We start from the raw sequence: 15,602 nt of genomic DNA on the forward strand, positions 1-15,602 counted from the left end.
ACTTTATTCTCCCTTTGTTCTTCTTCTTCCTCGTTCTTCGTTCATTCTTCTTGTTGCAGGGCGGCGAACCTCGAGGCCCTGGGGGTGATCAGGTCGACCTATGGCAGCCCATCGCTGCCGCATGCCCAGACGGGGTCTCTCCCGGGCGTGTGGAGTTTCGGGTCTACAAAAGCACCCGTCGGATTGCTTGCGCACCGCACTTCTAGACGGGTCTTCTTCGACGTGAGCTGCGGTGCATCACCCTCGGCGTTGGAGGTACACGGTGACGTGTTCATGTGCGAACACACTTATTGGCGACTCCGCTGGGGACGAAGCTTTGAGCGGTCTCCAGCCCGTCCTTGCTACGAAGAGATCGTCATCTAGGGTTTGTAATCTACAAAGGTAATATGAATACCCAATTCACTATGTAGATGCAAATAATGCATATGTTGTTGCTAGATCGTTTAATGAGCATAATGTGTCGGCTAGCCCTAGTTTTATCAATCATGCATCTAATTATGCGCAACAGCCGATTCAAAATAATCTTCATGCTCCAACTTCATATAATTTTAGCAACATGCAACATATGTATCCCAACTCCCATGCATCGGCAACCCCACAAATCTATATGCCGATGAACATGATGAGTTCGGTTAATCAAGTTGAGACACCCCATGTAGGAACTTCCAAAGTATGCAACAAAGTGTTCCAACTTTTTATTCGTCGGCAAATATTGCAGTATGTTAATCCAAACATGCCGGTGGATAGGGGAATTGGCCATACTACTACTAGTTATTCGGTCAATTACACTCAAACATCATATGCTACACCTCATGCTACTAATTGTTTGGCACCATATGCAACTGTTGATATCCATAATTCGGCTCCGCACCTTCAGGGTTATGGCCAAATAAGTGAAACTTTTGCAGGAGCACAAATGCCTTCACCTACTACCATGGAATATCATGTTCCCCCTACACAACTACAGAATTTCGGCAACATCTCATTGCCGAAAGAGTCTAAAAGCATCGGGGGGCAACTATATCCAGACTGGGTAATTGAGAACAAGCTTACATTCTCCTGGGATTTGTGCAACTATATTCGCCAGGAACTAATAGAAGGCGGAGGCCTCATGACTTCACTGTTGTAAAAGCTAGAGTTGTGCAAATGATGCATTCGACCAATGTTGTACCATCCAGTGTACCCCCTAAACAATTGCAAAGTTTCGGCACCTCATTGCTGAAAGAACCTCAAAGTATTTGGGGGCAATTTATGAGGAGTTGATGGAAATTGCGATGAAAAAGTTTAAAGGTCGCCAAACTGAGATATGGGCTAATTAGACAAGAGCGAGAAGCCATGCAAATTCAAAAATATAAAAGTATTGATTCAGGTAACAAAGAAAATTCAGTTATTGAAAAAGCCGAATCAAATAGCATGTGTACCGAATCTATTGAAGAAAAAGAGGATGCCAAGGCATTAGAGACTCATTCAAAAGTGGAGCAAAGTATTATTCAAGTGATACAACCATCATGCTCTCCCAGTGTGTATGAAGAGGTATGTCTAGCAAGTGATTTACCTATTTTCAGATTTGGTCACAACTTTATTGTTGATGCATCTATTACGAAAAATCTTATAAATAATTTTGAAAGACCAATGATGAAGGTTAATTTACTTGTTAGCAATAAAATTGTTACAAAGCATATCGGTCAATACATTGTACCATTCAAAGAGACCGATAGTGACTTATTATTGCAGCCAAAGCTTTTCGCATTGCTTTATTTGAAGTTCATATTTAATTGGGTAGCTTTGCTTGCTTCATACTTGGCTTACGCATGGTCTCAATTGAGACACGTATGTTATAATTATTTTGATTTCAGAAATTTAAAGCCAAGGTTATACTCTATTGAGAAAACCGATGATAGTATAATTTGTTTTTCAAAGACATCGGACATAAAGTGCAAAACACAATGCATAGCCGAATGGAGTGACGTAAAATCTGAACCATTCGTTTGCTTAACTCCAAAGCCGTTCTCACAACAAGATCGGCTAGAAAATAAAAATTTACATTCAATTCAAGCATGTGTGATCAAATATTTGATTTGTTGCTGAAAAATAATTACATAAGAATTCTTGATCACCATGTCAAGCCATCAATTCAAGGACAAATGTATTGTAGGTTGCATCATTCGTTCAAACATAATTTTGAGGATTGCAATATGTTTCGTCAAATAGTTAAATCGGCCATTGATAAAGGACAACTGAAATTTGTTGAGACACCGAGAGATGACCGGTCTATTCCGATTGGTTCTGATGGCAAACGGTTTTTGCATCGGATGCTTCAAGCTGATCCATTTAAACATGAGAAGGTAAAAACTTCGGATATTGGGATCAAGCTTTCAAGTAAGGAAGTTGTTCGAGAGCACAATGATAATATTCTTGAGGGTGAAAATTCCAACAAAGTTGCAATGAAGACGCCAAGTACTAGGGGGCAACAAGAAAATCCAAAGATCGATGCAAGCACAACCAAAAGAGAGCAAAGGCCGAGGTAAGCGCAAAGGTAAAAGGCCAAAAGTCACTTTCGCGCAGCTATTGGAAAAATATCAGAAGATAAGTGAGGAGATGATTACTTATCGGCCAAGTAATTTAAAAGCATCAAGATCATTCCGCGGGCGCAAATCTAAGGACCGGCATTGGCAAAGGGGAAATTTCAATGAATCATATTCATATCCATATTTTGGGCCGTCAATGCCAATGCCATGGATACCTCCCTATGCTAATTTTTATTCATATTCACCATGGGACAGGCACTGATTTAAGTGCACATTCTTCATCTTATTTTAGACCATCTCACAAAGATCATGCAACTCCAAAAAGGCCCACGTTCAATAAACAATCATATGTTAAAGACCGCTTCACTCCAAAAGAATCGGTCCGGAGCACAAGGAAGAATAAGGAGGTGGTTGAGCAAGTCTATCGCGTTAAAAAAGATGGTTGTAAGTGTGCTACTTCAAATTTGATCTTAAAGGATAAAATTAAAGTGTTGACATTGGCTACTAAAGACAATGAGATGAGTCAATTAAGTGCCAAATCTCAAGAGAAGAAGTTGAAAGTGCACAAGGTAAAACAAGACTTGTCATTATTTTAAACAAAATCACAGCCGGGGCGCCCACTCGGCTTATCGTATTGGCAAAAGAAGAAATTACACAAACTTAGTGCACAAGAAATTGAAAAGAGGAACATGGCATGGGTTCCCAAAGTACTCCAAACAAGAATGGTGTGCAAGATTCCATCGCAAGAAGTGCGGCAAAGGTGAAGAAGGAAAAGAATGGAAACTATGAACGACCAAGCCGAAGGTTTCAACATCTTTGGTCCACATATTATCCACATTCTCCAACTATGCTATTGATGTTGATGCCATGGAATTCATCCTCGGGTATGATTGGTTACCCTCCAAGGACTTATTTTGATCCATGGACGCAATATAACTTCTTACATCATGCAAGGGTTTTACCACATCACCATACATTCGATTAGCTGTATTTTGTTGCTAATCGAAGTGGCCTATATAACTATCGCCCTAAGCAAATACATGGCCGATATATCATTATCGCCCTAAGCACATATAAATGGCCGATGGAGTGTTGACATCGTCCTTACACCAAAGTATTGCAAGTTATTTTTCGGCGCGCAAGCTTTGCCGAAAAACAGGGGGGCATGTGTTAACACCAAATTTTGGCATGATACAAAACCCAATTAAGATGATCTCGGATGGAAAGAGTTTCAACATGAAAGTTTGTTGTCTCGTCGAAAGAGATGATTTTAATATATAAATCGTCTTAATCCGAGATCGTATGCAAAAGTTAGAGCCAAAAACGTGCAATGTTGCAAAAATCATGAAGATGGCCAAACGCCCAAAACCTCATGTTGCTACCGGACTGCCCGGTAATTGGGACCAGACTGTCCGGTCTAGGTCGAGAAATACGTCAAAACCTTCTGTTGTGACTGGACATTCTGGTCCAGTCGAGCGGAGAGTCTGGTCCAAAACAAAATTGTGTATCTCCACGAATCTGGCGATTGCGGGGGCGATTAGGTCTTCAAGATGACCAACAACAACAACAAAGCCTTTAGTCCCAAACAAGTTGGGGTAGGCTAGAGGTGAAACCCATAAGATCTCGCGACTCTCATGTAAAAAATAAGCACATGGATAGCAAGCTTCCACGCACCCCTGTCCATAGCTAGTTCTTTGGTGATACTCCAATCCTTCAAGTCTCTCTTAACGGACTCCTCCCATGTCAAATTCGCTCTACCCCGACCTCTCTTGACATTCTCTGCACGCTTTAGCAGTCCGCTATGCACTGGAGCTTCTGGAGGCCAGGGCTGAATATGCCCAAACCATCTCAGACGATGTTGGACAAGCTTCTCTTTGATTGGTGCTACCCCAACTCTATCCCGTATATCATCATTCCGGACTCTATCCTTCCTCGTGTGGCCACACATCCATCTCAACATACGCATCTCCGCGACACCTAACTGTTGCACATGTTGCCTTTTAGTCGGCCAATACTCAGCGCCATACAACATTGCGGGTCAAACAGCCGGCCTGTAGAACTTGCCTTTTAGCTTTTGTGGCACTCTCTTGTCACAGAGAATGCCAGAAGCTTGGCACCACTTCATCCATCCGGCTTTGATTCGATGGTTCACATATTCATCAATACCCCCATCCTCCTGCAACATTGACCCCAAATATCGAAAGGTGTCCTTCTGAGGTACCACCTGCCCATCAAGGCTAACCTCCTCCTCACACCTAGTAGTACTGAAACCGCACATCATGTACTCGGTTTTAGTCCTACTAAGCCTAAACCCTTTCGATTCCAAGGTTTGTCTCCATAACTCAACTTCCTATTTACCCCCGTCCGACTATCGTCAACTAGCACCACATCATCCGCAAAGAGCACACACCATGAGATATCTCCTTGTATATCCCTTGTGACCTCATCCATCACCAAGGCAAAAAGATAAGGGCTCAAAGCTGACCCCTGATGCAGTCCTATCTTAACCGGGAAGTCATCAGTGTCGACATCACTTGTTCGAACACTTGTCACGACATTATCGTACATGTCCTTGATGAGGGTAATGTACTTCGCTGGGACTCTGTGTTTCTCCAAGGCCCACCACATGACATTCCGCGGTATCTTATCATAGGCCTTCTCCAAGTCAATGAACACCATATGCAAGTCCTTCTTTTGCTCCCTGTATCTCTCCATAAGTTGTCGTACCAAGAAAATGGCTTCCATGGTCGACCTCACAGGCATGAAACCAAACTGATTTTTGGTCACGCTTGTCATTCTTCTTAAGCGGTGCTCAATGACTCTCTCCCATAGCTTCATTGTATGGCTCATCAGCTTAATTCCACGGTAATTAGTACAACTCTAAACATCTCCCTTGTTCTTGAAGATTGGTACTAATATACTCCATCTCCATTCTTCTGGCATCTTGTTTGCCCGAAAAATGAGGTTAAAAAGCTTGGTTAGCCATACTATCGCTATGTCCCCGAGGCCTTTCCACACCTCAATGGGGATACAATCAGGGCCCATCGCCTTGCCTCCTTTCATCTTTTTTAAAGCCTCCTTGACCTCAGACTCCTGGATTCGCCGCACAAAACGCATGCTGGTCTCATCAAAGGAGTCGTCCAGTTCAATGGTAGAGCTCTCATTCTCCTCATTGAACAGCTTATCAAAGTACTTCCGCCATCTATGCTTAATCTCCTCGTCCTTCACCAAGAGTTGGTCCGCTCCGTCCTTGATGCATTTGACTTGGCCAATATCCCTCGTCTTCCTCTCTCGGATCTGGGCCATCTTATAGATGTCCCTTTCGCCTTCCTTCGTGCCTGACCGTTGGTAGAGGTCCTCATATGCCCGACCCCTCGCTTCACTGACAGCTCGCTTTGCGGCCTTCTTCGCCATCTTGTACTTCTCTATGTTGTCCGCACTCCTATCTAGGTATAGGCGTTTGAAGCAATCTTTCTTCTCTTTAATCGCCTTCTGGACAACATCATTCCACCACCGGGTATCCTTATCTTCGCTTCTTCTCCCCTTGGACACTCCAAACTCCCGCGAGGCCACCTTACGAATGCAAGTCGCCATCTTCATCTACACATTGTCCGCATCCCCTCCTTCCTCCCAAGGGCCCTCCTTAATGACCCTCTCCTTGAACGCCTGAGCTACCTCCCCCTTGAGCTTCCACCACTTCGTTCCAGCGACTTTGGCGTGCTTATCCCGCTGGACACGAATCCGAAAGCGGAAGTCAGCAACCACCAGCTTATGCCGAGGTACAACACTCTCTCCAGGTATCACCTTACAGTCTAGGCACGCACGCCTATCTTCTCTTCTCGAGAGGATGAAATCAATCTGGCTAGAGTGTTGGCCACTACTAAAAGTCACCAGATGTGATTCTCTCTTTCTAAAGAGCGTGTTAGCTACAATCATGTTGTAGGAGCAAAGCTTAAGACATCTTCTCCTTCTTGATTCCTGATGCCATAGCCAAAGCCCCCATGTGCCCCTTCAAAACCTGTGTTAGATGTACCCATGTGGCCATTGAGGTCTCCTCCTATGAAGAGCTTCTCGCCAACCGGTACACTCCTAACCATGTCTTCCAGGCCTTCCCAGAACTCCCTCTTGGTGTTCTCATTGTGGCCTACTTGCAGGGCATACGCGCTGATAACATTGAGAACTAAGTCCCCAACTACCAGCTTGACCAGGATAATCCGGTCCCCACGTCTCTTGACGTCTACCACTCCAAACTTGAGGCTCTTGTTGATCAAGATGCCTACGCCATTTTTGTTTGCAGCCGTCCCCGTGTACCACAGCTTGAAGCCGGTATCCTCCACCTCCTTCGCCTTCTGTCCCCTCCATTTGGTTTCTTAGACGCAAAGGATATCGACACCTCTCCTCACCACTGCATCCACTAGCTCCCGAAGCTTCCCTGTCAGAGATCCTACGTTCCAGCTACCTAAGCGAATCCTCCTAGGCTCGGCTAGCTTCCTTACCCTTCGCACTCGTCGAGTCAAATGCAAAGACCCTTGCTCATTTTCCACTACATCCGGGCGCCGATGTAGCGCGCCACTAAGGATGCGACCACCCGATCCTCGCTCACTTGCCACCGTATCCGGATCAAGATACGACGCACCACCAGGGGGGTGGCGGCCCGGCCCTTGCCCATTTTCCACCACACCCGGGTTCCGATGTGGCACATCGTTGAGAGGGTTACGTCTTCAAGATGACCCCGAATCAAAAAACGTTCAACACGAAAATTGTTCGTCTCGTTGAAACGGTTAAATTTCCTTTTGGGTGCATCTTCATCTGAGGTTGTTTGTGGATTGTGAGACCCAAAAACCGAACTGCTATCTCAGACTTGCCTAAATCCGAGCTCGGTTAATTTTGGAAAGATTTTGGATGGGATTTGGAGTCTTTTTCTTGTACGGGAAGTCCAGACGCCTCATAAATAGATGAGAGGTGACGGCCGATTGAAGAACACAAAATCGAACAATCAATATACCACGTTTACCTTTATTTTTATCTTCTCCCTTTGGTCTTCTTCTTCCTCGTTCTTTGTTCGTTCTTCTTGTTGCAGGGCGGCGAACCTCGAGGCTCTAGGGGCGATCAGGTCGACCTAGGGAAGCCCATAGCCGTCGCACGCCCTCACGGGGTCCTCCCGGGCGTGTGGGGTTTCGAGTCTACAAAAGCACCTGCCGGATTGCTTGCGCACCACGCTTCCAGACAGGTCTCCTTTGACGTGAGCTGCGGTGCATCACCCTCAGCGTTGGAGGTAGCGGTGACATGACTGTGTGCTAACACATGTAAAGATAGTGAAGAGTATTTTTTCAGAACTTTAGGTACAAAAGACCCAAAGTGGTCGGACCCTTCCCTCAACCCTGCGCAAGCGGCAGGGCCGGGCCTGGGGAGGGGAAGGGGGCGGCCTCCCAGGGCCCCCAAAATCCAAGGGGACCTGCCACGTACGTATATAGCCCATGACCTACAGGCCAAGGGAAGCAAGAACGCTGGACGCAAATGCCTGTGGCCATGAGGAACGGGCCATGTACTAGTTGACAGCAACGTTCGCATGCATATGCATCCCATTACCACCCAGACGCTGCGACATAGGTAGCCCAGGAAGGAATAAACGACGTCCGATCACGAGAAGTTGCGATCGCACATATCCTTCCGGTCGCGGGTCACGACAATCCCTAATCTCGAGCCTCCATCGCGAGGCGAGTCAGCGCTGCCGTCAGGCCATAGTACGCACACCGATGAACTCCTTCTCCAGTCTCCACTCTTCAGGCGCTAGATGGACATGCACATCACCGAGCGCCTTCTTCCACCGATCCACATGGCCCGACGCTTGATCATCGACAAAGATTTGACCGACCGAAGGTATACAGTATTACTAATTTATTATTGTCTATATTCATATGAGTATTGGTAATTAAGTAATTTATCTTCACATACACTATGCATAGCTTACAAACTTTTGGTGCATCTTTTTATTTAAATTTAGCACTGTGTTATTACATGTGCATAATAGAAAAAGAAAATACTGTATGGATGACTTGATAGAAACACATTGAGAAGCTATTGACAAAAAATATCAAGAGTAACACCGGTACTTCGATTGATGAGTTGGCAATAGTCGTTGTTTATGGATCAAAACATTTAAAAGAAAACTTTACGATAATATCAATAAATTATTTGACATAAATGTTGATTTTGGATGCATTAAAGTTCTTATTGGATACATATGCATATTGATTACTATAGTGATGTTTTTATACTAAAGGGCCTCGAGTTGTAGTTTCGCCCTGGGCACCCAAAATCCTAGGGCCGGCCCTGGCAAGCAGGAGCTACGTGCACTGGGTTGCCATTTTTCTGCAAGCCTCAGAATGGAAAGATGGAAAGGGAATAAAACAAGATTTTCAGAAGAAATTCACGGCCAAACAAACATGGAAAGGGAGTCTACAGCCAGAATGCGGTAGCCAAAAGAGGGAGATAGAGCTGCCTAGCTCTCTCCTAGAGTCGCATCTGCACAAGCGCAGAGCTGCCACAGGATTCGTCTGCTCTTTATCTTGCAATACTTGCTCACGGCACTCCCAAGTCCTCCAAGAAATGTGGAGTGTGGCATAGCATGTACCACGACAGCAATGAGTTCCGTCTCCTCCCCCTCCTGCTATGTCCTTTCGCAACACCCGCATGTTACTCAATAAGCTTCTTTAAGTCTTTATTTTGGTGGCGGCTATTGCTTCAACTCCTACCATGCCATTTGACAGAATCATCACAGCTATGCTGTGTCAACCTTCAACCTTGGAATACATCACAAGGAATGAGGCCCGGTCCCGATAACAAGAACGGCAGGAAGAAAATTTGTCATTCCAGAAAATGTATCTTTAATCTTTATTATTGGCATTAACAACAAAACAGTCTGGAGTGTACGCTTTAGCTTGCTTATAAGCGCTGAGCGATGATAAAATGCCTCGCTTTGGCCTAGGGGAAGCATTGGGGGGACAACGAGGTACTTCTGTGAGAAATTGGTCTTCGCCGGTGAGAAATCGGCCTTCTCAGATGAGGACTGAGTGGTAGTCCTTCGGCGAGGAATTGACAACCCCGGTGAGGAATAGGTAATTAGGCATTCTCCGGCAAAGAATCGACAACCACAGTGAGAAATAGGCATTCTCCGGTGAGGAATAAGCCTGCTCAGGAGAGAACAATGCAAACAAAAAAAACTAGGACTTAATTCTCCTCTATTTCCTATGTTTTAATCGCCAAGAGCTGGGCGACAACCTTTCAGTAAGGGTAAATTTTTGAACATTGGGTATATGCAACTGAAGGCAAACTTATTATCAATGGTGATTCGCAACTCCGCAACAATTGTGATGGCACGTAGAAACTTTACCCTTTCATTTTCTGTTGTGCCAGGATTAGTTTATTTATCCCTAAACTTGTCCCTGCCCATGGTGGGACACTCTTCCTTATAGGTGTTGGAATATTGTTGTTTATGCTATCATGCAGAAGAACGAATTGATCAAAATCATACCTTCACTTCCATGCCTCGTTTTAGTTCTCCTGCATGCAGTCGTCCAATTGCTATCCTTCCTTTATGTTCATCATATTCGGTACTAGTTACCTGTATATAAATGAGCAATTGAGTGCAGAATTGGAAGCAGTGAAATATAACTACTGATATTACTCATGACCATCGAAATATGCTGGGAATTCATGAAACCAATTTTGGTGAGATATTTCAAAGGAAGATAGCTCGACCATGTTAACAAAGAAAGAAGGAGGGTCTCTTGCTGGCCGAAGGGTTGGGATGCAGCAGGTTGACTATTAGTTCTGATAGCACTGAAGTGATTGAGGCCATGAAGAGTGACATGCATGCTGCGGCTAATGAAGCAGCAATCTTCAATGATTGCTACTTCATGCCCAGAGAGTTTGTGAAAGTTTCCTTCGAACATGAGAACCGAGAGGCAAATACGATTGCTCATGAACACTTTCCCAGCTTGCTAAGTATAATGATTCTAGCACATGGATAGATGCTCCTCCTCCCTCAATTGTATCTCTTTTAGTCAATGATGTAACCTTATTTTCCAATAAATAAAGAGATACCTTTGATTGTCAAAAAAAAGGAAGCAATGCGTGAAATAATGCATGGTAAGTTTCAACAGAAATAAGTCAGTGAATAGGGAATATAGAGCATAATTCATGACTATGAAAGCTGCTCTATATTCTCTCCGGAATATTTCAAAGGAAGGTACTGACATAGTGTGCATGGTAAGTTTCTCCGACTTCAAAATAGCAATGGCATACTTGTAACAGAATTATGTAAATGTGCATGTGATATCAATCATGTTGACCTGAACTTAAACATGAATTATGGTACAAGCGACATTAGCTCTCCATGAGTACAAAGATTTTTTTTCTTCATTGAGAATGTAAAATTTCAGCTATCTCAAACATGCATAACTTAATTTCCATAACATGGCTTTGAGCATCTTAGAATAAATGTATTCCTTCCCATAGAATGGATTGGAGCATCTCAAATGTATGCTTCATAATATATGAAAATACAACTATAGTTGAGACCCAATTTATAGTATTATAGCTTAGGAGGTATTGTGTAAATGTAATCCAGCATAATCATAGAAAATCAAGCATTGCAGATGATACATGAAAATTTGACATATACTCCCTCCGTTCCTAAATATTGGTCTTTTTAGAGATTTCAAATGGACTACCACATACGGATGTATATAGACATATTTTAGAGTGTAGATTCACTCATTTTGCTCCGTATGTAGTCACTTGTTGAAAACTCTAGAAAGACAAATATTTAGGAATGGAGGGACTAAACGACAAACTTTATAACTCACAAGCATTTGGAGGGCACCATCTTTCTCAATGCGTGGTTCAGGTATACATCTAAGAATAGCCTCAAAAAGGGGTCCAAGATCATCAGCCAGATTATCTGCGGAGATCCCAGCCTTTCCTTTGAGGCCAATTGCATAGACTGTTTGGAAATCACACTATTGTTGGCAAAAAAAAAACATGAGTACTAGGATATGACCAGTGTTAAAACCTAATACTCAAAAAAGAATAAGTTAAATGAATAACATTCCAGGCATAGCTCCTCACCTGTTCATCTGTTGCATTTAATTCGATAAATAGCTCAAACGTTGAATTAACTACAAACTCTGGACGAGCAATAGGTCTGTCAACCTTGTTTACAACTACCACAACAGCATGTCCAAATTCTAGAGCTTTCTTCAGAACAAATCTTGTTTGTGGCATAGGTCCCTCCACAGAATCAACCTACATAGGAGAAAGGCTTAATGAATCGGATGGTCGTTCACATGTTGCCTCAAGTGACACTAGACACTATTTGGAAAATATGTTCGACGGGATCTAGGGAGACATGCAGTGGAAGATTGAACAGCTACAGTAATGCTCATAGGAATTCAAATATGTGTCCTCAAAAAGGTCATAGGCATTAAATAAGAAACATGCCATTTAATAAAAACAAAACAGTAGCTAGTAGCATAGTACCACTAGGAGAATTCCTTCCACCATGTTGAGAACACGTTCCACCTCCCCACCAAAATCTGAATGCCCAGGAGTATCAATTATATTGATTTTAGTACCCTTATAGGTTATTGATGTATTTTTGCTCAGTATAGTAATTCCTCTTTCCCTCTCCAGATCATTAGAGTCCATTATCCTTTCCTGCACAACTTGATTGTCTCGGAAAACCTGCATAAGGTAAACATTCAGGGTAATAAGACGATTGAAAATTTCATAGTAAATACACTCTAGATTTGTGCTACAACATGGTGATTCAACAGAAATAAGTCACACAAAAATAAAATATATCTGAGCACAGCTCTTAATATTACTAAAGCCTGCAATTTTGTGTCACAATACAGGATAGGAGGTAAACTGAAGAATGACACAGCAAACAAAAGTTACGCAGATATTTTGTGGAGAAAACCCACACAACCAAAAGTAAATAAGTATGCACAACAGTTTCAGGTGGGTATAGGAGTAGCCTCCACAGCACCTATGGGACTCTAAACAACACCATGTTTGTGATCACCCACACCAGTTCTATGAACCTACCAGACTGAACAAAGAGTAAAGAGCAATAATTTAGAGCCCATACAAACAATGTGAAAGCAACCCGCCAAGACCAGACCAAAAAATCAGTTCTATTATACTAACAAACCAAACAAGATCAAATATCAAGGAATCAAACGGAACAATAGTATGGCAATATGTGGGAAGAGCTTGTCTTATATTTGCAAAGGGTGCTTGCCTTCTAAATAAAGCTTCCATCACTGAGAAATTTAATTCGCAGCCAACTCACTTGAAGTAAATTAGCCTCACAGAGCAAAACATAGTACTTCTGGGATGTACCTTGGATTGTCTTAACATTGAATCCACCAAAGTTGTCTTCCCATGATCAACATGAGCAACAATTGCAATATTTCTCACATCTCTTCTAGTTGCTTGACTACTCGTCCCTGCTAAATAATCCAGTGAAGTATATAAATTAGCATCATCCAAAAAGAAATGAAGTCAATATACGTAGGAAAATTTCATGGCGAATGCATAAGCAGTGGGTTCTGATGATAGCAAGTCAAACTGTTTTGTTTTACTAAAGTACCAAGTATCCAGATGAAGATGAATTTCAACGTAGAAAGGCCCAAGTGTGCGTGTATTTTACATAAATTACTATTTCAACAAACTCAATCTAACATCAGAAAAAATATCAGAACCTTGCACCGTCATTGGTTAGTGCTTAGGAGCTATCGGTGTGTAAAGCCACGATCGCCACATCTGTGCGCTGACACAAATGAGCATCTCCTCTTCAATTCTAAAGCAACAGGGTGCTCACTCCTCCACTTATTACATGACCAGAAAACACTGGAGCCATGCAGACAAAGTTAACCATCTCTTGCACATTACAGGCTCATTTCAGTCCGTATCACCAAACTGGTGGGCACATGAAAATCATCATTGACACGCTCTGCGAAATCACTTACAGGGTCCCCTAAAAGAAATCATTTACAAGGCACTCAACAGCCTCGCGCACTGAACCACCTCAGTTTGTTCCCAGTATCATGCCACCGTTTCGTCCCTGAATCTAAATTCCGGGTTTCCAATCGTGCCGAGGAAGAAGGAAGCAAGCAAAGATTTCACTTACCAGACGGAGACGGGGAGTCGGCGCGCTCCTTGACCTCCTGCTCAAGGGAAGCTGAGGCCCTGAGGGAGCGGGGCCGCCGGCAGCGGGAGTGGGGAGGCCGCAGGAGGAAGCATCGGCCGGCGGAGAGGTTCGAGGAGCTGGCCGACGCTGGTGGTGGCGCGAGGCGGTGGGCGGTGGGGCCGGCGCGGAGGGTGATGGTCTGCATCTGCTTGACTAGGCGAATGGATGCTGCCGCGGCGGGTGGCTTGGGTGGGTTTGGGGGGTTTTGTAGGGCGGGAGGAAGGCGGCGGAGCCCTGGAGGATAACGGCCATGGCATTGGTGGCTGCGGCTGTGTGCGCTGCGAGGCGGGCCACGTCGTCCGCCCGGAAAATATACTACTACTACTAGACTACGAGTGCCCCTAAAAAAAACTAGACTACAAGTAAGGCCCCTGTTCGGCAGGTCTTCACTCCTCACTTTTTTTAAGAGTACGCCAATGACATACCTTATCTTTATAGAAGAGGGAGAAACAATTTACAAGAGAGGCCTAGGAGAAGATGCACACATCCCTCGTTAGCCACACCCATTACACCCCATTCTAACTAAAGCCTACTCTCTCACAAAACGTGACAACCCTCCTACTCCTACGCCAGCCTCTCTCCATTCCTTAATCTCTCTTAGGATGAACTCCACTAGTTGTTGAGTCGTCTTTTGTTGCGTTGTCCTGTTGAATACACGTGCATTGCGCTGTTTCTATAGCGGCCACGACACCACGATGACGAAGGTGTCAAACCCCCGTTTGAGTTCCTTATCGATGCCCTTCCTCACCGTGAGCCACCAATCTAACAGGTTGTCGTTCACCCTTGGCCTCTCTATGTTCAAGTTAAGATCCTGCATATATCAATGCCACACTTCCCTGGCGTACACGCATTGAGTCAAGATGTGCTCGGCGTTATCTTCCTCCTGTAGGCAGGTGAAGCAAGGAGACGGCCGGTCTTGCAGCCCGTGTTTCGCTCTCCAATCCGACGTCCAAATACGGTGTTGAACTGCCAACCAGACAAAGATTTGCACTTCAGCAGAGCCCAACTCTTCCAAATGCAAGATGCATACGAAACCCTTTGGATTCCGAGACACAAGCGAGTATACGTGGACCTCGCGGTGTACTTCCCAGACGGGTCCGCCGGCCAAGAGAAACTATCAGCCCTTTGGGTGTCACGCTGCGCCGTACTAATAACCAGGTTGAGGTGAATCAGCTGCATGTGCCCCACAAAAGTGAGATCTCCGCTCACATCCTGCAGCCATCTCGCATTCTCCAAACCCTCGCTCACCGTACGCCTGTTTCTAGTGCGAGTTTCCACCATACCGTGAATCAGAGGAGCGATATCCTTCACCGCAAAGCCATGTATCCATCTGTCCCTCCAAAAAAGCACCTTATTCCCGTCCCCCACTTCGATCTTGACCAAGCTATCGAACACCGCTCGTGCCTCTCTGTCCTCTGTCATGGCCAGCCCCTGCCATGGTCTCTGTGTGTCCGTTCTTTTTAGCCATTCCCATCGGACCCTAAGAGCAAGGCCTTGAAGCTCCAAGTTTCGCACTCCCAATCCGCCCAACGAAGTAGGACGACACACCGTGCTCCACGCCACCAAACACTGCCCACCGTTCACTTTCTCTTTGCCAACCCAAAAAAAGCTCGCATCCATTGATTTATTTCCTCCAACACCCAAGCTGGTGCCTCCCCTATCATGAAGTGATGTCAAGGTTTTGCCGCGATCACTGACTTAACTAACACGAGCCGACCAGAACGTTGGAGGAGTCCCCTTTGCCACGCTGGGGCGCATTTTTTCGCCTGGTCCACCATGGGCTGCCACTCGGCCCTACTTAGTTGCTTGATCAC

The 15,602-nt window shown here is 44.6% G+C and overlaps 1 protein-coding gene across 9 annotated transcripts in view; it reads right to left on the minus strand.

Moving 5' to 3' along the window:
- LOC109731583 (putative elongation factor TypA-like SVR3, chloroplastic) overlaps positions 1 to 14,097 on the minus strand; it is a 28,110-nt gene extending 14,013 nt beyond the window's left edge. For 5 of the 9 annotated variants that reach the window (XR_012187677.1, XR_012187680.1, XR_012187678.1 and 2 more), the window contains exons 1-6: positions 13,729 to 14,061; positions 12,939 to 13,048; positions 12,072 to 12,275; positions 11,661 to 11,837; positions 11,399 to 11,551; positions 10,063 to 10,152 (exon numbers count right to left, since the gene is read on the minus strand). Coding sequence is in view for 4 of the 9 variants with exons in the window: in XM_040392460.3 (XP_040248394.1) it covers positions 10,063 to 10,152; positions 11,399 to 11,551; positions 11,661 to 11,837; positions 12,072 to 12,275; positions 12,939 to 13,048; positions 13,729 to 13,933 (939 nt within the window). In the remaining 5 variants the exon portion in view is untranslated. Of the gene's footprint in view, positions 1 to 10,062; positions 10,153 to 11,398; positions 11,552 to 11,660; positions 11,838 to 12,071; positions 12,276 to 12,938; positions 13,049 to 13,728 lie in introns of all 9 variants that reach the window. The other 4 variants (XR_012187679.1, XM_073501356.1, XM_020290758.4 and 1 more) reach the window with 2 other exon arrangements.
- Between the last annotated feature and the right edge of the window lie 1,505 nt (positions 14,098 to 15,602).

Source organism: Aegilops tauschii, chromosome 6 (genome assembly GCF_002575655.3).
Source record: "Aegilops tauschii subsp. strangulata cultivar AL8/78 chromosome 6, Aet v6.0, whole genome shotgun sequence".
In the NCBI taxonomy this organism is placed as follows: Eukaryota; Viridiplantae; Streptophyta; class Magnoliopsida; order Poales; family Poaceae; genus Aegilops; species Aegilops tauschii.